This window comes from Oncorhynchus masou, chromosome 27, assembly GCF_036934945.1.
Source record: "Oncorhynchus masou masou isolate Uvic2021 chromosome 27, UVic_Omas_1.1, whole genome shotgun sequence".
NCBI classification, from domain to species: domain Eukaryota; kingdom Metazoa; phylum Chordata; class Actinopteri; order Salmoniformes; family Salmonidae; genus Oncorhynchus; species Oncorhynchus masou.
Window position 1 is genome coordinate 45169263 of NC_088238.1, and position 27543 is coordinate 45196805.

Genomic DNA, 27543 nt, shown 5'->3' on the forward strand with positions numbered 1-27543 from the left:
TTTCTTCACAGTCCCCAAGTCCAGAACAGACTATGGGAGGCGCACAGTACTACATAGAGCCATGACTACATGGAACTCTATTCCACATCAAGTAACTCAAGCAAGCAGTAAAATTTGATTAAATAAACAGATAAAAATACACCTTATGGAACAGCGGGGAATGTGAAGAGACCTCTGGTGGCATGTCTTGTGGGGTATGCATGGGAGTCCGAACTGTGTGCCAGTAGTTCAAACAGACAGCTCGGTGCACTAAACGTGTCGTGAAATCAGTTGTGAATGTATTGTAATGTTTTTACAATTTTATAAAGGCCTTAATTTTACTGGGCCCCAGGAAGAGTAGCTGCTGCCTTGGCAGGAACTAATGATGATCCATAATAAATACAAAAAACATAAAAGATCAATCGGCTTAGTAGCCTAGAATGCTGAGAACTTGCCTATGAATTGGCATATCGAAACAACATCCCTGTCCCAAACAACTGGTCAAGAAATGGAAGGGTAAGTGATATTGAACAGAGAGATCGACACTGAGTATACCAAACATTAGGAACACCTTAATTTGGAACACGTTGCTAATATTTTGTCCTCGGAACAGCTTCAATTTGTATAGGTATGGACGAACTCTACAAGGTGTCTAATGCATTCCACAGGGATGCTGGCCCATGTTGACTCCATTGCTTCCCACAGTTGTGTCAAATTGGCCGGATGTTCTTTTGATGGTGGACCATTCTTGATACACACAGGAAACTGTTGAGCGTGCAAAACCAAGCAGCGTTGCAGTTCTTGACACAAACCAATGCGCCTGGCACCTACTATCATACCCCGTTCAAAGGCACTTAATTTTTTTGTCTGCCCATTCACACTCTGAATGACACACATACACAGTGCTTGTTTTAATTGTCTCAAGGCTTATCTGGTCAGTCTATGTCATCAAAAGAGCAGGTGTCCTTAATGTTTTGTGCCAAGAGACCACTTTTTCTGGACAAGCTACAGTGACTTGCGAAAGTATTCGGCCCCCTTGAACTTTGCGACCTTTCGCCACATTTCAGGCTTCAAACATAAAGATATAAAACTGTATTTTTTTGAGAAGAATCAACAACAAGTGGGACACAATCATGAAGTGGAACGACATTTATTGGATATTTCAAACTTTTTTAACAAATCAAAAACTGAAAAATTGGGCGTGCAAAATTATTCAGCCCCCTTAAGTTAATACTTTGTAGCGTCACCTTTTGCTGCGATTACAGCTGTAAGTCGCTTGGGGTATGTCTCTATCAGTTTTGCACATCGAGAGACTGAAATGTTTTCCCATTCCTCCTTGCAAAACAGCTCGAGCTCAGTGAGGTTGGATGGAGAGCATTTGTGAACAGCAGTTTTGAGTTCTTTCCACAGATTCTCGATTGGATTCAGGTCTGGACTTTGACTTGGCCATTCTAACACCTGGATATGTTTATTTTTGAACCATTCCATTGTAGATTTTGCTTTATGTTTTGGATCATTGTCTTGTTGGAAGACAAATCTCCGTCCCAGTCTCAGGTCTTTTGCAGACTCCATCAGGTTTTCTTCCAGAATGGTCCTGGATTTGGCTCCATCCATCTTCCCATCAATTCTAACCATCTTCCCTGTCCCTGCTGAAGAAAAGCAGACCCAAACCATGATTCTGCCACCACCATGTTTGACAGTGGGTATGGTGTGTTCAGGGTGATGAGCTGTGTTGCTTTTACGCCAAATATAACGTTTTGCATTGTTGCCAAAAAGTTCAATTTTGGTTTCATCTGACCAGAGCACCTTCTTCCACATGTTTGGTGTGTCTCCCAGGTGGCTTGTGGCAAACTTTAAACAACACTTTTTATGGATATCTTTAAGAAATGTCTTTCTTCTTGCCACTCTTCCATAAAGGCCAGATTTGTGCAATATACGACTGATTGTTGTCCTATGGACAGAGTCTCCCACCTCAGCTGTAGATCTCTGCAGTTCATCCAGAGTGATCATGGGCCTCTTGGCTGCATCTCTGATCAGTCTTCTCCTTGTATGAGCTGAAAGTTTAGAGGGACGGCCAGGTCTTGGTAGATTTGCAGTGGTCTGATACTCCTTCCATTTCAATATTATCGCTTGCACAGTGCTCCTTGTGATGTTTAAAGCTTGGGAAATCTTTTTGTATCCAAATCCGGCTTTAAACTTCTTCACAACAGTATCTCGGACCTGCCTGGTGTGTTCCTTGTTCTTCATGATGCTCCCTGCGCTTTTAACGGACCTCTGAGACTATCACAGTGCAGGTGCATTTATACGGAGACTTGATTACACACAGGTGGATTGTATTTATCATCATTAGTCATTTAGGTCAACATTGGATCATTCAGAGATCCTCACTGAACATCTGGAGAGAGTTTGCTGCACTGAAAGTAAAGGGGCTGAATAATTTTGCACGCCCAAGTTTTTAGTTTTTGATTTGTTAAAAAGTTTGAAATATCCAATAAATGTCGTTCCACTTCATGATTGTGTCCCACTTGTTGTTGATTTTTCACAAAAAATACAGTATTATATCTTTATGTTTGAAGCCTGAAATGTGGCAAAAGGTCGCAAAGTTCAAGGGGGCCGAATACTTTCGCAAGGCACTGTATGTTTTCAAAACTGTTGTGTTTACATGAATTCTGATTTTTTTTCCCCACATGTACACAACATTCTGAAATATATATGAAAACTGAACAAAAATATGAATTCAACATGTAAAGTGTTAGTCCCATGTTTCATGAGCTGAAATAAAATACATTTTCCATACGCACAAAAAGGTTATTTCTCTCAAATTTTGTGCACAAATTTGTTTACATCCCTCTTCGTGAGCATTTCTCCTTTGTCAAGATAATCCATCCACCTGACAGGTGTGGCATATCAAGAAGCTGATTAAAACAGCATGATCATTAAACAATTGAACCTTGTGCTGGGGAAAATAAGGAGCCACTCTAAAAATGTGCAGTTTTGTCACATAACAAAGTGCCACAAAGGTCTAAAGTTTTGAGGGAATGTGCCATTGGCATGCTGACTGCAGGAATGTCCACCAGAGCTGTTGCCAGAGAATTGAATGTTAATTTCCCTATCATAATCTATCTCCAACATTTTACAGAATTTGTCATTACGTCCAACTGGCCTCACAACCGCAGGACACGTGTAACCACTCCAGCCCAGGACCTCCACATCCGACTTCTTCACCTGCAGGATCGTCTGAGACCAGTCGTCCTCACCAGGGTCTTGACCAGTTCAACGGCGTAACCGACTTCAGTGAGCAAATGCTCAACTTCGATGGCCTGGAGAATTGGATGAATCCTGGTTTCAACTGTACCGGGCAGATGACAGACAGCGTGCATGGCATTGTGTGGGTGAGTGGTTTGCTGATGTCAACCTTGTGAACAGAGTGCCCCATGGTGGCGGTGGGGTTATGGTATGGGCAGGCATAAGCTGCATTTTATTAATGGCAATTTTAATGGACAGAGATACCATGACGAGATCCTGAAGCCCATTGTTGTGTCATTCATCCACTGCCATCACCTCATGTTTGAGCATGATAATGCACGGCTCCATGTTGCAAGAATCTGTACACAATTCCTGGAAGCTGAAGACGTCCCAGTTCTTCCATGGCCTGCATACTCATCAGACATGTCACCCATTGAACGTGTCTGGGATGCTTCGGATTGATGTGTACGACAGCGTGTTACTGTTCTCGCCAATATCCAGCAACTTTGCACAGCCATTGAAGAGGAGTGGGACAGGATTCTACAGACCCCAATCAACAGCCTGATCAACTCTAAGTGAAGGAGATGTGTTGTGCTGCATAAGGCAAATGATGGTCACACCAGATACTGACTGGTTTTCAGATCCACGCTCCTACCTTTTTTTTAAAGATACAGATGCATATCTGTTTTCCCAGTCATTCATGTGCAAGCCTTAGATTATGACCTAATTTATTTATTTTAATTGACTGATTTCCATATATGAACTGTAACTCAGTAAAATCTTTGAAATTGTTGCATGTTGCGTTTATATTTTTGTTCAATGTAGACATCTTTGTTAGAAAGAATACTGTATTTCCCTTGATGTAGCGATTCTAAATGTAAAAGATGAACTCTTACCCCACTCTCCCCTATGACAATGCAAATTTCACAAGTGATAGTGACACACACACCCACACACACAGGTTCCACCCACCACACCGATACATTTGGTTGCCAGAGAGAACCTCAGGTATACACTAACCTGTGCTCACCTGAGATATCATTAGCTGTGTGTCGACCCATCCGTCCATGTGAATTGGATTCTGTGTATCCAGCCTTGTTTTCTGCATCTCCACCCCTCCGAGACACGCCGTAGACCTGACCATCACCATCACCTCCAGAAGTAGGTAGGCTGAGATGTATTTTGTGGTTCTTCGATGATAAGTCAACTTTGTTGATGTGCAATGTGAGGTATCTTTCAAGCAATTTGGAAAGAAAAATTGTTTACATAAATATAGTGGGTTAAACGCAATATCATTACCATTAATGTGGTTATATCATAATCAATATAGTATATCCGGTCATTTGTATGTGAAAGAAATGATGGATGGTGTTTTTGCTTATGAAATAATAACTTTATATTCGGCTGTAGAGCTGTTGATAAGTTATTAATAAGAGACGGAACGCTGTCATTGCATATAGTAATAAGTCAAAGTAAATGCGAAAGTTATCATAGCAGAAAATCTGTGACATTTACAATAGATCAGAACATTAACCGCACACAAAGTTGACCCATGCTGTGAGTACCTAAACCAGTTTATAACCACACCACAATTGAACCACAACTTCAATTGTTTTGAGTGCTCTGAGAGACCAGTTCCGTAGTCTCTAAAATCCCAGACCTAGAGCAACACATAGGCAACAGCACTAGTGAATGCTGGAACATTGTTAATGTGGGAGGCAACCTGGCAACTGACTAACAAGACTACCAGTTCCCTAGAGATGAATTGAAGGGGGGGAGACGTGCTTCTGTTCTTCTGTTTACTGTGAAAAGACCAGGCCCGCCCCTCTGAGCCGAGTATACACATACTTCCTGACAAGCAGCCTGCTACTACAGTTTTTGCTCGTCATACCAACCAATAAACACTGTTGTATTAGCTACTGACCTGCTCCCTCTGGCAATAGTGAAAGGAGATGTATTCTTTGTGACCTAAAGTGTTTAAATTCCAGGAGTATCTTAGCTGAATAGCAGAATAACCTGATAACAAAAATACAATTTAATAATTGTGTATTGAATCAGCATGACTCATGATATATATATTCATGTATATTATTTTCAGTTCCTCATATAACTCAACTCCATATTACCTGGGCAGATCTCTGGCAGTGCTTTTGATTTGCATTGTCCTCTGTATATCCATAGTGATGGCAGTCCAGCCGATGCCTGTAGTGAACATACAGCCAGGCATTTTTCGGTCCCCTGCTGACATAAAGACTGAGGTGTGGAGCAGCAGCATCTGTGACTGTTGTGGTGACATGAAGATCTGTGAGTGTATTTAATGTGTGTGTGTGTGTGTGTGTGTCCGTGTCCGTGTGTGTGCATGTGTGTGTGTGAGTAACTTGGTCTGTCTGTCTCCTGTCAGGTTGCTTTGGGTTCTGGTGCCCATGCTGTCTGAGATGTCAGACAAGTACAGACTTTGGGGAGTGTTTCTGTCTCCCCCTGTTGGACATTTCCCCCAACTGGCTCCCAGCTGCTTCTCTGGCCTTCCGGAGCACCATGAGGGAGAGATACCGCATCCAGGTAGAGTGAAACACCCTTGACATTACTCTTTGCTGATATCGTAACATCTCCTATTATACAATTAACTAATGCCTCATACACACAGAGCTGTCAGGTGATGCTAGACAAGATCAATAAATACATAATCATAATGACTGAAATAATAGGGCCAATGGCGTATATTATATAATGGAATAGGGTCAGTAGAAGAGATGTGATCATGGGAATGAAAGCCACTGTATTCACATGATCTGACAACCCATCTGTCTAATTCATATCTGTCTCATATCCTCCCCACCTCCCACCACCGCCTGTAGGGGTCCATATGCGACGACTGCCTCTTGGTCACCTGCTGCACCCCCTGTGCCTGGTGCCAGATGGCCCGAGAGCTGAAGTTACGTCAGCGCCCTCTCCTCCTTGTCAATGTCCCATCCCCTGTCCAGATCAACATGCATCCCCCTCAACAAGCCTTTTCTGACCCCTCTATGCATCTACAGCCTATGCCTGTAGGACTCTACCCCTCCGTGCCACAATATAGCCAGCATAAGCAAGCGACAAATTAGGGGGTTGTGGATGAGTGCCATTCTAGAATGTGAAACAGGCAGCACAGCCAGCCAACAATGCATCACATAGATATCTGTTTGTTTTTTATTATTATAGGAAAGCAAACACTTTTAGAGAAATCATAACATGATCAGGAAATCATAACACTATCAGAATGACATTGATTGCAATGAATTAATTAAACAAATAAACGTCCTTAGTGTTTTATATAGCTTGTTTAAAAAAAATATAGGAAAGCAAACACTTATAGAGAAATCATAACATGATCAGGAAATCATAACACTATCAGAATTACATTGATTGCAATGAATTAATTAAAATATAAACTTCCTTAGTGTTTTATATAGCTTGTTAGACGCTAACACTTAAATTGGCGCAATTAACACAACCATGCAACTACGGTATCTGATTCACGTACCATATAAATTTTGTACTTTAGAGAATATTAATGTAATTAATAAAATATTTTAACTTTAATTGTCTGAAAATGAATTATTTGGGTGTAGGTATACTGAGATGTGTGAGCACCTATTTACATTGGTTAGCACTGAGCAGCACATGGGTTGAAAAAAGAAGACCAAAGTTGAGTCGATTTACCGGAAGATTAATTTGAAAATCACTTTGTTGTGATTGGGCCAGTTCGTTTCATATGGGTCGGTTCCCCGGTGTAAGTGGAGATTTCACTAAAAGGCCAATGGAATGGCCTAAAAAATGAGAACGTTACATACATGGAGCACCGGGCCTTACAAAACGAATTGATCCCTTTTTGTCCTCCGTAAATTCATTTTTTTTTACCAGTTTGTCCAATCAAGCTGCGTATTTGACAATGAAGACTTTACTGGTAAGGCCATTCACCAATCAAACTTGTTAGTGGGCGGGGCTTGTTGCATTGTTAAAAAAAAAAAACGGACGTGAAGTGTTATGTCGGCTTCACGCACCTCAAACGTTTGTTTGTGGACCGCCATTATACGCATAGAAGAAGGGTTGGTGTAACGTTAACGTGTGTCGTCGTCCTCGTAGCAGTGAGGTGAGTTTGTGGAATCTTACTATGGCAATAATGTATTCTTTATTTCTATCTTTTTATGCCAAATTAACTGTCTGAACTTGCTTTACGATAATTGTATTGCATGAATTTGACATTTTTATTTTGGTCGTTATATTGAGCTAGCTAGTTAACTATCATAGCTAACGTCCTTAGCTAGCTAGCTAACATTAGCTAAGTTGGCTTGCTAACGTCGTTAGCCACCCAGTCGACGCTGTGATGGAGGAAGTCTTGTCTACTTTCGATATTCCACAGCTAACTCCGCTTTCCAACTTTGCTTACCAGACAACAGCTTGCCCGACTTTAGAAATGTGAACTTAGACATTGAAGATAAGTTTGTTTAACTACTATTCAGCAATTGTTCGGCCAGTTTGAATTCAATTGCACTAGTTAGCTAGCTAACATAACGTTAACCATTGCATTTCCTGTCCATGCCGCCCACTCACTTGACATCACGATTTTATTTGCAGCCTAACTGGTATATTGACATGCCTCTCCTATCTCACAGGCTCTGCGTTAACATAAAGATGGTGAAGATCTTTATTGGAAACCTCCCTAACGAGGTCGAAAAGGATGAGATTGAGGCCCTGTTTACTGAACATGGCACAGTGACAGAATGTGCAAAGTTCAAAAACTATGCCTTTGTCCACATGGATGACCGCAAGTCTGCAACCAAAGCCATCCGCAGCCTGCACCTCTTCAAGCTTCATGGCAGGCCAATCAATGTGGAGCCGAGCAGGGGGAAGAACCAGGGTCCAGTGAAACTTCATGTGGCCAATGTGGAGAAAGGCAACGGCGATGAGCTCCGCACTCTGTTCGAGGAGTATGGAACAGTGACAGAATGTGCCATCATAAAAAATTTCGCATTCATTCACATGTCCAACTCCGATGAGGCCAAGGATGCCATAAAGGGATTAGACAACACTGACTTCCAAGGTAAGAAAATTACCCTCATTAAGATTTATGATTGAACTGTTGAAAAGTCCTGAAGTTAAATATGGACTTGCGTGTCACTGTCTGACTGTTAATCATGGTTTTCCTCTTTAGGCAAACGGATTCACGTTCAGATGTCAAAAAGCCGTCCCAGAGGGGAGGAAGAGGATTACGGCCCCCCACCAGATAGGGGTGGCTACTGGCCACCACCCCGTGGCTACCCCGGAGACAGGGGTCTGCGTGAGCCCCCTCATTACAGAGGTCGCATGTCAGGGGGTTACCCTGGCCCCCCTCCACCTCCACCTCCCCCTAGACGAGCCCCTTACCCCCCAGAGCGTGCTTATGAGCGTGAGAGGGAAAGCTACGGGGTGGTCGATTACTATGAGAAGTACAGAGCGCGCCCTGCCCCTTACGGTGGCCTTTCAGGCTATGGAGATGAAAGGCGTGTTGGTACCATACCCCCTCCACCACCACCCCCTTCTGCCATGGTTAGGGAGCGCCTTGGGGCCTCCTCCCTTAACCCGTACGAGCGTCGCCCCCTCCCTCCTCCGTCCTCCTACTATGCCCGTGATCGCAGTCCCATCAGAAGACCCCCTCCCCCCATGCCCCCGCAGGTAACGGCTACTCCTATGAGCGCTCTCGGCTCTCTCCTCTGTCCAGGCCAGCGATGTACAGCGTACCACGTACCAGAGACCCCTATGCTGAGAGGGTGGCTCTGCCCCCTCCTGCCCGCTACTCGTATTGAAAGCACACTGGTGCTTGACTCAAGGTGAGATATCAGAAACAGGATAGTACACTATGCAATTACACTCCATATCTAGCTCACTTAAAACAATGGGGAGTGGAAGGATTGAATTAGGGGTGACTCCTCGCATTGACGTTCAGTGTCTCGCTTAAAATACCAGACTAGAAAAGCTCCAAATGCATTGTTTCACCATATCCTTAGCTTTTTACAAACTCTCCAAATCTGCTTCAACTGAACAATGTAAACTCGTAATATGCCTTTTAAAGAATGCTGGAAGTTTTACTGAACCTCAGCGCGTTCCTCCATGAGTAAAATGCGCTTGACTTGTGTGGTTTGCTCTCTTTCCAGGGTTAAATTATCCGACAAGATCGTCGTCTCCTGATGCACGTGGCACTATACCCCCCCTTCGTCTGTGGCGTTGCGTTCACCTGCGACTTACTGGAAGATACTCTATTGCTTGCGGCCACCCATACAAAAAAATACGCTTTTGTCTACGGTTTCGTCCTCTTTCTTGAACTGTTTTACATTTGTTCTGCTTGATTTTATTGTTCGAGGTTCATAAGCTGTTTTGGGGCAAAGGATAAAGGCAGAGGGGGTACTGTATTTTTGAGGTGTTCTATTTTGAAATGACGCAGTACTCCTAAGGGCTCTATGTTGGCCTAAGACCTAACATAAAATTTCTTCCTTCATAAAATAATTTTCATGGATACAAACCCTCTAAACTGTGATATTCATGAAGGGACTATTTGAATGTTAATTAAATAGCAATCCATGTAATTTTGGTAAACATGAATGTTACGAAGATTCTGCAGATGTCTTTTTCAGAGCTGTACCTAGCTTCAGTTTGATTAATAAACCACACACTCATTTGCATAATTAGTCCAACAACGTGTTAGTGTAATATCGCTTTAACTGGTGTGATCTTGGTTTTGGGTGGTACTTACCAGTATTCAAGACGTTTTGCGACGCAACTGTTAGTGTAGTGATTTAACTACCTATGCAAATTTGATTTGTTAGACATTTTGTGTTCAATTATATGCCGATTTACATACCTAGATACCCCAAAGCTGCGTTTTATGTATGGTTTTCTTTTCTTTACAGATGCCATTTTTGATTTCAAAGCTTTTTAATAAACAGATTTGAACTATAGTCACTTTGAACTTCCCCATCTTTCCTCGTTACTATAGGCGCTTCATGACGATGCTCATTGCAGTCAGTGAAAGCCAATATGCAGCAGCACTAACTTGATCTATGGCATTTCGGTCCATTCTGAAAAATACGCTTTTCAATGTTTAATTTATATTCAAAGTAGTGGGGAAGTTACCCTCCATCTTTTTCTTTGCGATGGCAAATGTATTCTCTTGCGATCTTTGAAGGTGCTTAATTTTACAATGTCAGTTTCCATCTTTCAAACACTGCATACCCTACCATGTTCTTCACCATCATTCTCTTTAAATAAATGTCATATTTTGGCTTAGTGATCTAACTAATGCCCTCTCCCATGATACATAGGACAATAAGCCCTGGTATGCTTAGCACTTCTGCTTTTTGTAGGTTGTTAGAACCATGATCTGTGGATAGGTGTTGTGGACACAATGTAGGAGACGGTCGTGCTGTCTTTTGCTGTATCCTACGATATGGACATGTGGAGGTAATGTTCAATTAAGGTAATTTATACAGAACTAAGATTTATTGTACTTTAAAGGTGCTACAAAGGATAGATGTATTATTTTTTTGCATTGTAAATTTCAGGTTTTCATTATCTGCAGTAATAGTGGAATGATAGTGTTTCACAGTATTACATACCCACCAGTGTGATTTGCTGTGCTATTTGTCTATTGGTTTCCCCGCTGAAGCGGCACTTGTCAAAATGGGAAAGCTGTTCTGACTTTGGCTGTTTACCTAGTGGAAATCGCTCTGTCATTTCCTGGTTGGTAAAAATCTACACTGTTCGCTCAATTTCAGTTTGTGAAAATAAGCCCTGAATAGTGAAGCGACTCATTGTACAATCTAAATCGCTGTGAAAAATCTTTTCAGTGAAACAAACATTCAGCTTCAAACAGCTGTACAAACTATTTTTGTTTTTGAAAATGTATTTTGCAGCGATTTTAGATGGTCAAAGTCAAACAGCTTTCCCAATTGATAGGCAAATATCACAGCCAACATTTAGCGGGTAAGTGTTTCAAAGTATCATTCCACTATTAGCAGCAGGTATATATTCTGAAATGACAATGCAACAAAAATAAAAATCCTATGTTTAGTACCTTTTTTAATTCCCATTTGATGATACTTTGCCCATGCTTAGTATCCTTTTCTATCCAACTGATTCATCTTATTGCTCCAATCCCCCGTATCTCGGCCTCTTGTTCTTTCTTTGCACAAGAGGTTGGCACGGAAGTGGAATTCTGCTAGGGAAGGTATTGTGAAATTAATTTAGCAGAATACTGTAACCATGTAGGTATCAGTAATGAAATGTTGGAATAAGTGTCATGTTGGATGTACTAAATTTATTTTTGTAATTGTATGGATGAACAGACTTCCCCAATGTTTGTCTTTTTAATGATACTTTCCTTCCATCCTATTTCTCCCATCTCTTCCTCTCTAGGGCATGGTCTTCTTTCCAGTGGTTGGTACAGAAGTGGACTTCTGGTACAGAAGTGGACTTCAGCTCCTCTTGATATTCTGACACTGCTCTTCAGGGTTATGTATGCTGTGAATGGGTGCCACCACTACCAGATCGGTCCTTATGCAGGAAGTGCAATGGCCCATCATGGTCAGACATCTCTCTGTGCCATTTTGTGCCTTAGGTTTAATATTTCAGTGAGGTAAAAAAAAAAATGCATCTCTTCAGGCCTCCCGAGTGGCGCAGCGATCTATCGCAGTGTTGCGGCGTCACTACAGCCTGGGCTCGAATCCCAGGCAGTGTCACAACCGGCCGTGACCGGAAGTCCCATACGACGGCGCACAATTGGCCCAGTGTTGTCTGGCTTAGGGGAGGGTTTGGGGGTGAGGCTTTACTTGGCTCATTGCATCAACTACTTGTGGCGGGCCAGACGCCTGCAAGCTGACTTCGGTCGTCAGTTGAACGGTGTTTCCTCTGACATTGGTGCAGCTGGGTTCCGGGTTAAGCGAGCAGGTGTTGAGAAGTGTGGCTTGGCAGGTCATGTTTCTGAGTACTCGACTTTTGTCTCTCCCAAGCCCGTTGGGGACTTGCAGCAGCGAGACAAGATCGCAATTGGATATCATGAAATTGGTGAGGAAAAAGGGGTTATATTTACACACTTATTTTATTTTAAATAATCTCTTCTTTCTTCAGGAGGGACTTGGGCAGGACCAGCTTGAAGAAAGAATGTCTGACTGTTGCCTAATCATTTGCTGACCAGATGAGACTCCTTGTGTTTAAGTGGCATCAGCATACTGTTGTCCTTGATGCTCACCATTTCTATGTACTGTCACCATTAAAGTTATAAATTGTGAACAATTTTTACTGTTGCCATCAGTATTGCTTTTGCTTGCATGCTCAACTGCAGAAATATTACATGAAAGCACTGATTTTCAAATGTATTTTGTTTACCAATCTAACTACCAAAAAAAATATTATTTTTTATGTATAATTGATTACTTTATTTTTGAGTATGGACAAAATATCCTGTCTTTTTGAGACACTGTTCACATTATCACAGCTGTTTGATGAGATCACAGAATGGTAAAGGACTTCCTAATATAACTCTGGGGAAGTACAGAGGCATTGAAATGCAACACTCAACGGTAAAGAACTGCAAATGATCTCTGAGGTGCTTTCCAGACATAAAAATACTCCAGACTAGTCCCGGAGGACAATGGATTTTGTAACTGAGCTTATTGGTCATACTCCTGTCTGGGGTGTGGCTTACTGTTTTGCTGAAGCCCCATTGGTTGAGTGTGGCACTGGCAATACCTGCACTGTGGCTCTACTCAGCTCTCAACCCTGCCACTGGTTTGCCCTGGTTCCTCACTACATCCTTTGAGACCTGGGTTCATGACTCTGGAGTCTTATTTATTCCTGTCAGTCAGGTGATGTAACCCTGGCTTGTTTGGAGCTGGGGTGCAGGGAGAACTTGACAGTGAGGCTAGGGGAGGTGGAGGTGTTTACATCAGGGGTGCCTGGCAGGGTTGCAATCGCTGTGGGGAACTTTGAGAGAGGGTTGAGTGATTCAGTGTGTAGTTGCATAAATGCTGTTAAGAAAGAAGATGCTATGATAATAATACATTGATACCACTTTGTTTCGATTTTGCTACTCCCTGTGACAAAGAGTTGTCATGTTACACCCTCTGAGAAGTGCTATTTCCTAGTTTCCTCTATCCTTTACCTAGGTTGTGTATACACACTATGTGAGCACAGGAGAGGGGAAGCCCGGGGAAGCTCCATGTGGGATGGTTCAGAGACATCTATAGAGAGGAGGTTGCAAGTTTTATTTTTTACATTTCTGTCCACATCCCTGTATACGGGGAACGAGACGCATAGCCTCTAACCCAGTTGGACCTTCTCCAAAAGAACAGAACCCACTCCCTCGATCACTCACATGGGGGAAACAGCTACCTCATCCACCGGTCCTCTCCATCCGACTCTGGGGTTTATCACTGTTTCCAGGAGGGGCAGCTGACAGGGGGTTACCTCCTGCGGATGGATGAGCAAAAGAGAACTGACAGGACCAAGCCCAAGTCCAGATGAGCCATACCTTCCTCAGAGCTCGTGGCCCTTTGCCTGGCTACCCAGACACCTTGCTCAGGCCAAAATGCACGCTACTTCTCCACAGATTTCTGGATCACATTGCATTCGGAAAGTATTCAGACCCCTTAACTTCTTCCAAATGTTACATTACAGCCCTATTCTAAAATTGATGAAATTTTTTTTTCCCCTTATCAATGTACATACAATACCCCATAATGACAAAGCAAAAACAGATTTTTAGAAATGTTTGCAAATGTATTAACAATACAAAACTGAAATATTACATTTCCATAGGTATTCAGACCCTTTACTCAGTACTTTGTTGAAGCACCGTTGGCAGTGGTTACAGCTTTGAGTCGTCTTGGGGCCCTTTTCCAAGGCCCTTCTCCCCCGATTGCTGTTTGGCCGGGCAGTCAGCTCGAAGAAGAGTCTTGGTGTGTCCGAACTTCTTCCATTTAAGAATGATGGAGGCCACTGTGTTCTTGGGGACTTTCAATGCTGCAGACATTTTATGGTACCCTTCCCCAGATCTGTGCCTCGACACAATCTTGTCTCTGAGCTCTACGGACAATTCCTTCTAACTCATGGCTTGGTTTTTGTTCTGACATGCACTGTCAACTGTGGGACCTTTATATAGACAGGTGTGTGCCTTTCCAAAACATGTCTGATCAATTTAATTTACCACAGGTGGACTCCATTCAAGTTGTAGAAACATCTCAAGGATGATAAATAGAAACAGGATGCACCTGAGCTCAATTTCAAGTCTCATAGCAATGGGTCTGAATACTTATGTTATGTATCTCTTTATTATTTGTAATAGTGAGCAAAACAAAAATACCTGTTTTTGCTTTGTCATTATGGAGTATTGTGTGTAAATTAAATAAATAACAATTCTCAGCAATCAATTTTAGAATAAGGCTGTAACTTAACAAAATGTGGGAAAAGTCAAGGGGTCTGAATACCACTGTATGTACCTCCCTGACCCTTCACCAAATGCAAACACATTCAGGGCCGTCTGATTGGTTCAGAAACCTTGGTGCCTTGCAAATAAAAGTTGAATTACTTGTTAAAGGCTTCGGCAAGTATACGACGTGTAACACAATAATCAAATAAAAACAGTTTTATTATTATAGTCAACATTTACAAAACAGTTACAAAACCATATGATCCTTCCCCATCTTTCATTTAACACTGATACTTGAACTACATGAAAAAGGTCAATATTCAGAAGCTTTAGTTTCACATTTTATATAATAACGTAACAGTCTTAGTAACACTTGCGGAGTGATAAGAAAAACTACACTTGAGGTCCCAATGGCTTGGCCCTACATTCAGTCAACAGTATGATTAAGTTTACAGAATGTTTAATCTCGGTTACCCAGAAGTAAAATTATTGTTAAGGTTTGTCACTTCCTGTCCACGAGAGATTCTACAATGTTTAACATCAATATTGTTTAAAGACAACTGCTACTAGGTAAAGAGAAAATTATTGTCTATGAGAGAAACATACTGCATGATTGGTACATGATTGTCTCATCCATCTCTATCGGCCCATGGCTCATGAGTGGTGGGATGCCATTGTTTGAATGGTCTGAGCCTGTATCCATGACGGGAACAATACTTGGCACGCCCACCTCTCTGGAAGGAGGCACTGCCAGCACCCCAAACTCCACCTCGAAGCTCCCCTTTGCCTCTCCATTCTCACGACGTATCAGCAGCTCATACTCCCCGAACCGGACCAGGGCCTTATTCGGCAGCTCTGCCCTCTCCAGGTACCCCAACTCTGACCCGTTGACCGTCACGTGTCCCTTCTGGCTCAGGTTCTGCACAGAGAACAGCATGTCAGGGCTGTTGGCGGTGAGGTAGGCCTGCAAGGCCAGCTGCTTGCGGGAGACCCGTGGGTCGGCCAGGGCAAAGGTGCATCCGTGGGCGTCCCGGCCCAGCCTCAGGGGGTCCTCGGCTGGGTGCTTGTGCCTGGCGTCCAGGGGCAGCAGGCGGTAAAGAGCCTTAGAGGCCTGCTGGGGGTGGTAGAGCTGGATCTGGAGGTAGGTCATCAGCTCCTCTGTTTCCATAGTGTGAGGCAGCTCCATGATGTGTGTTATGATAGCTTTTGCAATTGAAAGGATGCTGACTTTCAGTTTCAATTGGTCTGAAAGAAAAACAGAGATAATTATTAAATTGACTATTATTTGTTATTCTGGCACTAAACAAGTATTATTACTAGAAATAGAAAAACAGCTCAGACAGAGGGTACTGAAATTAAAAACATTTCATTCTATTGCACAATTCCATAGGGAGAAATGTCAGGGTATTACCATAAAGCAGTAGAAAATCTCTTGTTTTGTTAACACTTTTAGTTCTCATTTTAAGGAAGACTTGTCAGAATTGCATCATTCCACACACCCAGCCTCATTCAGCATTTCCTCTAAAACTTTCACTTGATGAAAGTAATTACAGGGTGCTATGAATGTAGCCTATTTTATATGGGTCGTTCCATGAAATGAGTGCCTTTTGCCTCAGATATTTTAAGTACAAATTGTGCACCAATGTTGAATTTTAAAAGCCTGTTATATTAAATTAAGTGCTCTTTACTATAGACCACATGGAAAACGCAATACATTAAAAACAAATGTATGAATAAAGACTTGCTAAAGTGTCAATATTCAGCATTTTGACATGTTCCACTGCATCCTCTACACTATTAGAAAAAAATGTGCTATATAGAACCTAAAAAGGGTTATTTGGCTGTACCCACAGGAGAACCCTTTGTAGACTAATTTTTGGTTCCAGGTAAAACGCATTTGGTTCCAGGTAGAACCCATTTGAGTTCCAGGTAGACCCCTTTACACAGAGTTCTACATGGAACCCAAAATAGTTATACCTGGAATCAAAAAGGCTTCTTCCAGGAACCAAAAAGGGTTATTTTATGGGGACAGCCGAAGAACCCTTTTGGAACTCACTCAACCCCAACATTTATCCATGTTTTTACCATCCTTGTCTGGGTTTCCATCCAATTGGCGACATATTTTAATGCAAATATTCTAAAATCTGCATAAAGACAATATTGTTTGTGAATTTTCCCACTGGTGGTGTGCTTCCACCAAAAAGACGTTCTGCAGATAAAAATCACTGCTTGATGACAGTGTAACAGTGTTGCTTACGTCCCTCTCCAGTTACAATTAGCACACACAAAATATACTTTTTAGCTAATTTTCATGTACCGAATAATAATCTAAAGTTCAATGTGGTTCCATCACATTTTCAACTCTATCGATAGTTTTGTCACAAAAACTGTTATGTTAAATGAAATGTGCTTACTCTGGTCTTGGCATGTACTCTCTCGCCAACAGCTCGCAGATACAGTGCAGGTTGGCTGTGCGGGTTGTCTAGTCTACATGATGAGATTATTTTGGATGAGAGAGAATATTAGTATTTGTCATACAGCAGTCAAGCATTGATCATAATGTCACCAGAGTAAAACCCTCGATATTTATTGGAAATGGAAAGGAGCAACAAGCTCATGACCGTGCACATTCACCACTCTGTGCAATTCATCCTAATTTATTTAATCGGTAGTTCAATAAACTGCATGGTTTTCCGAATAGTAATGGGAGGACCACACAACATATCATCGCGTGACTCCCAAGTTTACGTCGAAATGATGGTTATTAAATCAATATTTGCTCATAAAGGCGTTTCCACGGTCATTTCTCGAATAATAATTGTTACTGTCACAAAATGTTCCCTCGTGGGGATTTATGGGTGATTTAATAGGCACTCATGGTTGCCGAATTATGGGCGATATCAGGTCCGTCGTGTGCATTATTTCTCCCAAATTTGTTGTCCGAAATCGGGCAAATCCGTTCATTTTAGCAGAAGTTCAGTCTACCATATTATAGTCATTCTAACAACATGACAATACAATTCGTTGAAATAAAACGTTATTTCACACATGTATGTGAAATAACATATGTGAAATAACGTTTATATATATATATGTGTGTGTGTGTGTGTGTGAAATAACGTTTTATTTCAACGAATTGTATTGTCATGTTGTTAGAATGACTAATTGGTGGAACAACCCATACTCCGCCAGTTTAGGAAACAGTTTTTCACAACAGCCAGTCTAGTATATTGTCAGAAGTGCACACGTTTTTCTATAGCTCTAATAACATGACGAGAACATGACGAGACTTGTCGAAGATTTTACTGATATTGAAATGTCATGACATTCAATCAAACAACAAAACCATTCTGAATGTTCACTACCAAACTTGCTAGGCTATATCTTACCTGTAAAATTAGGTAGTTGTAGCAATTGTACACGCAGCGTCTGCAAAGATCAGGCTACATACAGTAAGTATGCGTCTCCGACTGTTGACTTGCTTACTTGAAAGGGTACAACAACTATTGCCTGCCTACTGGCGCACCAACCTTTGTGCGAACTATAATGGGTGTCGGAGGATAGTAACAAAGATATGTTCTATCTATGATAGTTTCTAAACCATACTGTACTGTGATAGTACTGCCGAGAGCAAAACAACAGGAAGGGGATAACCGTTGAGTCAGCAAGCACGCGCTCCACCATTCATGGTTATGACTAGATGGGATACAGTTTTTGTCAGATTTGACTTTTTGTAACAGGTTAGGAGAATTTGAAGGCTATGAGAATTTATGCAACAGTTTATGAGTGTTAACGTATCAGGTTAGAATAATTAGGTTAAGGTTAGGAAAATGGTTAGTGTTAGCTAAAATGCACAAAGGGTCAACATTTTAACGTTTATTTGACAGAAGCCGTATACCTTCTAGCATTGACCATATTACATCGCACCACCGTAGACGGTGAATTGCTGCTTGCCTTGGGAAATTCCAGAATTCCCCAATAGCTCTATCTCTTTAGGGAATGTCTGTTTATGATTTCAATTTTGCAGGCTCCATGCAACTTCCTTACGACTTTCAGTAACCCCACATGGAAAAGTAATATATGGCCGTTATATATCAGCAAGGGAAGATTCTGAAAACTCTCAGTGGGAAGAAAATCACAGGTCATGTCCCTAGAGCTTTGGCTAGCCTGAGGATGGTCGTTTCTGGGGTTCCACCATAGATGATATAAAATAAAATGTAGAGGGGTCATAGTGGTTGAAGCCAAAAGGCTGTTCAGTAAGAAAGAGAGGCAGAGAAGTGAAAGCATGTCAGTGTTATTCATGTTCGAGAAGGTTGAACCAAAGACAGAACAGATGGGCTTACTGGCTTTCACTGTTACAAAGATTTTGCCCCACCTCAATTAATGTGTTTTCAAATGCCAAAGAATGGGACATGTAGCGGCTCTGTGCAAAGGAAAGAAAATATGTGCCAAGTGTGTAGGGGAACATGATTATGTTGAATGTGGAAACAATGTCAAGGTTAAATGGTGTAAATGGGGGGGGGGGGGGGGGGCACACAGTACAGCAGTTGGTGGATGCCAGAAAGAGGCTAGAGATGACCAAAGATATAAAATCACTCATAATGTCTCTTATGCAGAGGCGGCATCCAGGCAGATTGGTTTAACTATGAGGCAGGATGATGGAGATAATAGGGCTACTGCTGGAATTAGTGGACCTACTGTAAGAAATGTTACTTATGTTGGTCCAGACACGGATAGGATACCTGTTCAGAAATCTTGCGCTCACAAATATGTGTTCTTTCAAAGGACACCTTAATAGTTTATCAGATTCACTTTTTTAGCCTTCATTGGAAAGGTTATCAACCTGCCCGCGTTTGTGGAAAGAAGAACTGCCAAGTTGAAGATTGTGGAAGCAGCTACAGAGTTTTTAGTAACAGATGTTACTGTTGCCATGATTGTTGATATGTTGACTCCTAATAATCCTATTGATGGAATGTCTCAGTATGATTATAATTAGTGTTAGTGTAAACGGATATGAAACGGCTAGCTTAGTTAGCGGTGCGCGTTAAATAGCGTTTCAATTGGTGACGTCACTTGCTCTGAGACCTTGAAGTAGTAGTTTCCCTTGCTCTGCAAGGGCAGCGGCTTTTGTGGAGCGATGGGTAACGATGCTTCGAGGGTGACTGTTGTTGATGTGTGCAGAAGGTCCCTGGTTCACGCCCGGGTATGGGCGAGGGGACAGTTTAAAATTATACTGGTACATTATTGTTTTTGTTATCCATCAGTGTAATGCTAGGAGCCTTACTCCAACCTCGACCAACAGCTCCGGCCCCCCCGCAGCTCCTCGCCCAAGCCTCTCCAGGTTCTCCTTTACCCAAATCCAGATAGCAGATGTTCTGAAAGAGCTGCAAAACCTGGACCCGTATAAATCAGCTGGGCTTGACAATCTGGACCCTCTATTTCTGAAACTATCCGCCGCCATTGTCGCAACCCCTATTACCAGCCTGTTCAACCTCTCTTTCATATCGTCTGAGATCCCCAAGGATTGGAAAGCTGCCGCAGTCATCCCCCTCTTCAAAGGGGGAGACACCCTGGACCCAAACTGTTACAGACCTATATCCATTCTGCCTTGCCTATCTAAGGTCTTCGAAAGCCAAGTCAACAAACAGGTCACTGACCATCTCGAATCCCACCGTACCTTTTCCGCTATGCAATCTGGTTTCCGAGCCGGTCACGGGTGCACCTCAGCCACACTCAAGGTACTAAACGACATCATAACCGCCATCGATAAAAGACAGTACTGTGCAGCCGTCTTCATCGACCTTGCCAAGGCTTTCGACTCTGTCAATCACCATATTCTTATCGGCAGACTCAGTAGCCTCGGTTTTTCGGATGACTGCCTTGCCTGGTTCACCAATTACTTTGCAGACAGAGTTCAGTGTGTCAAATCGGAGGGCATGCTGTTTGGTCCTCTGGCAGTCTCTATGGGGGTGCCACAGGGTTCAATTCTCGGGCCGACTCTTTTCTCTGTATATATCAATGATGTTGCTCTTGCTGCGGGCGATTCCCTGATCCACCTCTACGCAGACGACACCATTCTATATACTTTTGGCCCGTCATTGGACACTGTGCTATCTAACCTCCAGACGAGCTTCAATGCCATACAACACTCCTTCCGTGGCCTCCAACTGCTCTTAAACGCTAGTAAAACCAAATGCATGCTTTTCAACCGATCGCTGCCTGCACCCGCTTGCCCGACTAGCATCACCACACTGGATGGTTCCGACCTTGAATATGTGGACACCTATAAGTACCTAGGTGTCTGGCTAGACTGCAAACTCTCCTTCCAGACCCATATCAAACATCTCCAATCAAAAATCAAATCAAGAGTCAGCTTTCTATTCCGTAACAAAGCCTCCTTCACTCACGCTGCCAAGCTTACCCTAGTAAAACTGACTATCCTACCGATCCTCGACTTCGGCGATGTCATCTACAAAATTGCTTCCAACACTCTTCTCAGCAAACTGGATGCAGTTTATCACAGTGCCATCCGTTTTGTCACTAAAGCACCTTATACTACCCACCACTGCGACTTGTATGCTCTAGTCGGCTGGCCCTCGCTACATATTCGTCGCAAGACCCACTGGCTCCAGGTCGTCTACAAGGCCATGCTAGGTAAAGCTCCGCCTTATCTCAGTTCACTGGTTACGATGGCAACACCCATCCGTAGCACGCGCTCCAGCAGGTGTATCTCACTGATCATCCCTAAAGCCAACACCTCATTCGGCCGCCTTTCATTCCAGTACTCTGCTGCCTGTGACTGGAACGAATTGCAAAAATCGCTGAAGTTGGAGACCTTTATCTCCCTCACCAACTTCAAACATCAGCTATCTGAGCAGCTAACCGATCGCTGCAGCTGTACATAATCTATTGGTAAATAGCCCACCCATTTTCACCTACCTCATCCCCACAGTTTTTATTTATTTACTTTTCTGCTCTTTTGCACACCAATATCTCTACCTGTACATGACCATTTATCAATCCAGTGTTAATCTGCAATATTGTAATTATTCGCCTACCTCCTCATGCCTTTTGCACACATTGTATATAGACTCCCCTTTTTTTTCTACTGTGTTATTGACTTGTTAATTGTTTACTCCATGTGTAACTCTGTGTTGTCTGTTCACACTGCTATGCTTTATCTTGGCCAGGTCGCAGTTGTAAATGAGAACTTGTTCTCAACTAGCCTAACTGGTTAAATAAAGGTGAAATAAAAAAATAAAATAAAAATTGCTAACGGTCAGGAGTTTAACAAATATGTCATTGATTTAGAGAAACCTGAAGTGATATGTGTTCTAGAAACATGGCTTTTACATCTTGATTTGATTATTTCTGGTTATTGCTCAATCAGACCTGATAGATCAACTGGACAGGGTGGTGGGTGTGTTAAGTTCATAAGAGAAGGTCTTGTATATCGTCATTTAACTGTGCCATCTGATTGTGGAAATCTATATTGCAGGTAGTAATATTAAGTGACACAATTTTTACAACCCTTGTCGTCAACTATCTGTAGTGATGTTTCATGAAATATCAGGAAAATACATAGTAGTTTATTGGAAAGCACACATACAGATGCTAATGGTACTATTGTGGAAGATGAGCATTAGTATGTCTTAACGATGGATGTGGTACAAGAGTGGATGTTGTTAGAGGGGTTACATCCTGCCTGGACCTCACAATGGCTTCTAACTCTATTGCATTTATGTATGAATGGAATATAATGTATGTGTCACGCCCTGATCTGTTTCACCTATCCTTGTGCTTGTCTCTATCCCCCTCCAGGTGTGGCCCATCTTCCCCATTATCCCCTGGGTACTTATACCTGGGTTCTCTGTTTATCTGTTGCCAGTTCGTCTTGTTTGTTCAAGTCAACCAGCGTTTTGTCTCAGCTCCTGCTTTTCTCCAGTCTCTCTTTTTCTCGCCCTCCTGGTTTTGACCCTTGCCTTTCCTGACTGAGCCTGCCTGCTGTCCTGTGCCTTTGCCCCTACTCTGGATTACCGACCTCTGCCTGACCTGACCCTGGGCCTGCCTGCCGCCCTGTACCTCGGGCCCCACTACTCTGGATTATCGATCCCTGTCTGCCTTGACCTGTCGTTTGCCTGCCCCTGTTTTTGCAATAAACATTGCTACTTCAACACAGTCTGCACTTTGGTCTTACCTGAAACCTGATAAAATGATTATACTGATTTCATGCACCATGAACTTTGATGTTACTATTCCCGATGGGGTAACAGTCAGAAGATGGTGCTTTCAAAAAGCAGACTGGGAAAAGTTTGGTGATCATTGCTTAAAGTCTGTTGGACAGTTGATGTATGTGCTGCCTCTGTGACCGCTCTGATTTTGTGTGCTGCAAATGTATATGTGCCAGTGAGTGAAGTGGGTGAGAAAAGGAAGGTGGCTCCTTGGTGGACTGAAGAGGACACTGTGGCTATTTGAGAAACAAATAGGGCTTACAGAGTGTTGCGTAGGAATATGACTCCTGATAATCTAGTAGATTTCCAAAGGAAGAGAGCTTTAGTACATAGGGTCATTAAGTCTGTCAAGAAATGTATGGAGACAGATCTGCTCTACAATAGGCAGGATTACTGAGCTGGGGGATGTATGGTCTATGTTGAAGAAGATGACTGGAAGAAGCAAGCATCTCAGATTCCATTTTGGTTGTGGGTCAGAACATGGCTGTAACTGATAAAGAAAAAGCTAACTTGTTGGAGAAGACATTTGCTAGGTTACATAGTGGGGTTACTTTGGATGAAGTATATAAGCAACGCAGGTGTGCGATATCAAATGCTCATGTTTATGTGTATAAGAACAGGGATACTGTTGAATTTTCTTTGGATGCTGTTTTTACCATACATGACATGCATTCAGCCTTGATAGGCTGTTGATTTCCAGCCCCAGGTCATGATCAGTTGTGCCATGTAATGTTTAAGGTAATACCTGTTTTCCTGGGATTATTTAATACAATTTGGAGTGAGGGAGTTATACCTTCTGGTTTGAAACGTGCAGTAATGTTAACTTTTGCAAAGCCTGGTAAGAACCCTTCATGTGCTGATTAGTTATAGACCAATAGCACTGACCTCTAACTTGTGTAAGCTGTTGGAAAAGATGATAGTCAATAAATTGTCATATTTCCTGGAACATAGAGGTTTATAGAGTCAATGTTAAAGTGGATTCCGTAAAGGTAGATCAACTTTGGTTGCATTAATAAAGGTGAGCAATGATGTAAAAAAAAAAAAATACTCTGGTCATGAAAGTAATGGCTACTGTCTTTTTTTACATTGAAAAGGCTTATGACATTATGTGGAGAGAAGGCCTACTGATTAAGATGGTTAAGATGGCCTTATTTATTCACTCCTTTAGGCTGCTCAGCAAGGAAGAAGCCACTGCTCCAAAACTGCCATAAATAAGCCAGACTACCATTTGCAACTGCACATGGGGACAAAAATCGTACTTTTTGGAGAAATGTCCTCTGGTCTGATGAAACAACAAGAGAACTGTTTGGCCATAATGGCCATTGTTATGTTTGGAGAAAAAAGGGGAGGCTTGCAAGCTGAAGAACACCATCCCAACCGTGAAGCATGGGGGTGGCAGCATCATGTTGTGGGGGTGGCAGCATCATGTTGTGGGGGTGCTTTGCTGCAGGACGGACTGGTACACTTCACATATAGATGGCATCATGAGGGAGGGAAGTTATGTGGATATATTGAAGCAACATCTCAAGACATCAGTCAGGAAGTTAAAGTTTGGTCGCAAATGGGTCTTCCAAATGGACAATGACGCCAAGCATACTTCCAAAGTTGTGGCAAAATGGCTTATGGACAACAAAGTCAAGGTATTGGAGTGGCCATCACAAAGCCCTGACCTCAAGCCTACAGAAAATGTGTGGGCAGAACTGAAAAAGCGTATGCGAGCAAGGAGGCCTACATTCCTGACTCAGTTACACCAGCTCTGTCAGGAGGAATGGGCCAAAATTCACCCAACTTATCGTGGGAAGCTTGTGGAAGGCTACCTGAAACATTTGACCCAAGTTAAACAATTTAAAGGCAATGCTACCAAATACTAATTGAGTGTGTGTAAACTTCTGACCCATTGGGAAAGTGATGAAATAAAATCACTCTCTACTATTTTTCGGACATTTCACATTCTTAAAATAAGTGGTGATCCTAACTGACCTAAGACAGGGAATTTGTACTAGGATTAAAATTGTTTAAAACTGAGATTAAATGTATTTGGCTAAGGTGTATGTAAACTTCCGACTTCAACTATATACTGCAGCCTATACTGTAAATAGTTGTAGTAGTTTTTACAGCTGTACTACTTGAATACTTGGATTTAAAAGTATATAGTCCTAATAAACTTTTTCCCCTGATATGTCATGCACTCATAATAAAATAATTAAAACCATAATCTTGTTTCTTCACTCTGGTTTGATAGTGTCCTTTACAAACAACGGTACTGTACATAATGTTGGAAGGCTAGCCAGGCCAAACTACAGATAATATATCCTTTTCTATAAACCAACATATGGCCACCATCATATGACTGGTAATGAAAAAGTATGAACATGTAATGCACTCACTACTGTAAGTCGCTCTGGATAAGAGTATGCTAAATTACTAAAATGTTTTAAAAAATAAACGTGAATGATGAGATCCTTCCTTTGCCTGTAGTCTGTTCCCTTTGTGGAAGTTTACTGCCCTCAACTGGATAGGTGGTGTACACACAGATCAGGGAAGTCAAGACATCGCCGAAGAGCAGGGTTTCCCAAACTCGGTCCTGGCTAGCCCAGATTCCCAATCACAGAACCTCATAACTAGCTACCAAGAAGCCAATTCAGGCTATCAATTATGTTAGAGTAGCTAGCTCGTCTTACGATCCTAGCTGGCATGCCTGCTGACAAGAGTGGTAGACTTTAGAAAAGCAAGCAATAACTAAATGTACTGAATAAGACTCACATTCCTTTCCATCTTTTACCCAGATTTTAACAGAGATGCAGAGAAGTATGCTTAGACATGCAGAAAAATTAAAAATAGACCGTTTATTATTATTATTTTTAAATATAGAAGTAAGCACAGTGATTATGGCTCTAGATTGCGGGAAAAAATTCAATAATGTACGGACGAGCCCCCCTACGGACCACCACTCAGACATTCTCACGTACTTTGTGCGCCCTCAGATTTTTTGGGTGCATGACGCCCCTGGTCACATGTGAATGACCACACAAAATGGCAGGAGCCATTTAAGTAGAAACACAAATCGCTAGTAAAAGAGTTTTACCCTGCAAGGACAACGATGGCAATCAAACTCAAGATGTTGGACACAATTAAAGCTAGGAGTTTGGGGTTTAAAGGAAGTTGTTGATATTATTTCTTAGAAACACAGGTATACATATCAAATTTTGTAAGCTTCGTCTTCGACCCTTTTACAATTCAGAGTTGCATCAGTAAATTTATTTTAGAGTTTGATTTGTCTTGAATTGTTACAGATCAGAGATGAATTATTACAGAATAAAATCTAAATTTAGAGGTTCAAAGCAAAATACCTTCAATGTCCAGCTTTGTCCCGTTTCCAAACAGTATCTCCCCACAAAGCCACAGCACAGTAGTAAGTCCCAGCATCAGAGAGGCTGAGGTTCCTCTTGGGGAGGTTGTAGACACATTGATCACTCCTATTTTCGTGTGGGTAAATTATTCTGGATGGGATTCTCCTGTGCCATGTCTGAACCAATAGACCCTGTGTTCTCCTGCACAGGTGTCAGTGTGTATTATACAGTTCAGAATCACAGAGTCTCCTGGCTGGACTGACTAAGACATAGGCTGCTGAGTAAGATGCTGGTTCCCGGACCTTTTATAACACAGTAAAACCAAGGTTCTCATAATTGTTTTTGTTTTAATATAACCATTTAAAAGAGCCTGATAGTCACATGATAATACATATATTTGTTACTTACCCGAATGCAAAAGAAACACCCTTTCCAAAGACCCTTGGCATGAATCTCATGTGGCACAGTAACACATCCCCTTATCTCATGGTCTGGTCTTCAATAGTCAGCACAAAACTAGCTCCATTTTCCTTGCTACAAACCAGGTGCTATTGTTAAACTCCCCATAGAATGTTGGAGTGAATGTAAAGTGATAGCATGCAGACTGGAGCTTGTCCCACTGTCATCTTGAACCAGTTGAAGTAGCTTCCTTCGGTTCCTGAGATGAAACATCTCAAACCAACTGTGTATCCAGAGATGAATGTATTTAGGACATTAGACAGTCTGGTGGTAGTAGACCACCCTTTAGAAAGGACAAAAACAAAGATTTACATGACTTGAATTTCTTCACATGTTTTTTAGTCTCTTCTCATCCCTCTATTCTGTCAGCATTTTCTAATGCAGTTAGTTTTCATACATATGGATTCCTTAAACCTACCTGTACTAAATGTCAGCAAAGAAAATAAACGTAGTTGGGTCATTGTATAATTCCACCTCCGATGACGGCATCTTTTCATGCGTAGACTAGTCGTCCTCTGTTACAGATGGGAGTGAGAGTCAAGAGGTTATGGGTGTCTTTTTATACTCTACTGGAGTGTGGGTCCACAGGCCTGATTGGCTGCTGTGACATCAGTAAACAGACAGAACAGGACAGCCGTACCCTCCCCTCTGACCTTTTTCTGTCCTCATTCTACATGTCTTCAAAAAGCTATTGAGAGATAAGCACACCCTATGGAACATATGCAAATATGCTTGCCCTCATTTTAGATCTTGAATTTGAATTTTTATGGTAATAAGGCATGATTATTATTGGAAAGCTCCAATTTACACACTCAAACAGTGGTGGAAAAAGAACCAGATT

General features: G+C 42.1%; 3 protein-coding genes across 11 annotated transcripts; 2 read left to right on the top strand and 1 right to left on the bottom strand.

The window, feature by feature from the left end:
- The first annotated feature begins 4264 nt into the window (after positions 1-4264).
- On the top strand, positions 4265-6804 carry ponzr6 (plac8 onzin related protein 6). 2 transcript variants are annotated; one of them, XM_064939045.1, is made up of 4 exons: positions 4265-4390; positions 5407-5529; positions 5627-5784; positions 6081-6804. In XM_064939045.1, the coding sequence occupies exons 2-4, from the start codon at positions 5409-5411 to the stop codon at positions 6324-6326; spliced, it is 525 nt and encodes a 174-aa protein (XP_064795117.1). In that variant the 5' UTR covers positions 4265-4390; positions 5407-5408; the 3' UTR covers positions 6327-6804. The 2 variants fall into 2 exon arrangements, with proteins under 2 accessions (XP_064795117.1, XP_064795116.1); XM_064939044.1 differs by having other exon boundaries at positions 4265-4386.
- Positions 6805-7246: 442 nt separating this feature from the next.
- LOC135516271 (RNA-binding protein 4.1-like) lies at positions 7247-12530 on the top strand. Of its 4 annotated transcripts, none has more exons than XR_010451915.1 (5): positions 7272-7354; positions 7878-8305; positions 8417-9071; positions 10602-10714; positions 11653-12530. XR_010451915.1 is itself a non-coding variant. In XM_064940434.1 (4 exons), exons 2-4 carry the CDS (start codon positions 7897-7899, stop codon positions 9427-9429), a joined length of 1098 nt encoding a protein of 365 aa, XP_064796506.1. In that variant the 5' UTR covers positions 7247-7354; positions 7878-7896; the 3' UTR covers positions 9430-10196. The 4 variants fall into 4 exon arrangements, 2 of the variants coding, with proteins under 2 accessions (XP_064796506.1, XP_064796504.1); XR_010451916.1 differs by having other exon boundaries at positions 10602-10698; XM_064940434.1 differs by lacking the exons at positions 10602-10714; positions 11653-12530 and adding an exon at positions 9396-10196 and having other exon boundaries at positions 7247-7354.
- A 2333-nt stretch (positions 12531-14863) lies between these two features.
- Positions 14864-27228, bottom strand: LOC135516272 (TRAF-interacting protein with FHA domain-containing protein A-like). 5 transcript variants are annotated; one of them, XM_064940438.1, is made up of 4 exons: positions 27121-27228; positions 26652-26925; positions 17077-17149; positions 14864-15907 (listed from the first exon to the last, which is right to left on the bottom strand). In XM_064940438.1, exon 4 carries the CDS (start codon positions 15846-15848, stop codon positions 15252-15254), a length of 597 nt encoding a protein of 198 aa, XP_064796510.1. In that variant the 5' UTR covers positions 15849-15907; positions 17077-17149; positions 26652-26925; positions 27121-27228; the 3' UTR covers positions 14864-15251. The 5 variants fall into 5 exon arrangements, with proteins under 5 accessions (XP_064796510.1, XP_064796508.1, XP_064796509.1 ...); XM_064940436.1 differs by having other exon boundaries at positions 26652-26985; XM_064940437.1 differs by lacking the exon at positions 27121-27228 and having other exon boundaries at positions 26652-27000.
- Between the last annotated feature and the right edge of the window lie 315 nt (positions 27229-27543).

Excerpts from the sequence above, each read along its gene's own strand:
- LOC135516272 (XM_064940438.1), bottom strand. The coding sequence starts at position 15,848 with ATGGAGCTGCCTCACACTATGGAAACAGAGGAGCTGATGACCTACCTC.
- ponzr6 (XM_064939044.1), top strand. Across the intron at positions 5,530-5,626 it reads TTGTGGTGACATGAAGATCT|GTTGCTTTGGGTTCTGGTGC; the intron begins GTGAGTGTATTT and ends GTCTCCTGTCAG. Across the intron at positions 5,785-6,080 it reads GGGAGAGATACCGCATCCAG|GGGTCCATATGCGACGACTG; the intron begins GTAGAGTGAAAC and ends CACCGCCTGTAG.
- LOC135516271 (XM_064940434.1), top strand. The coding sequence starts at position 7,897 with ATGGTGAAGATCTTTATTGGAAACCTCCCTAACGAGGTCGAAAAGGAT. Across the intron at positions 8,306-8,416 it reads AGACAACACTGACTTCCAAG|GCAAACGGATTCACGTTCAG; the intron begins GTAAGAAAATTA and ends TTTCCTCTTTAG. Across the intron at positions 9,072-9,395 it reads ACACTGGTGCTTGACTCAAG|GGTTAAATTATCCGACAAGA; the intron begins GTGAGATATCAG and ends CTCTCTTTCCAG.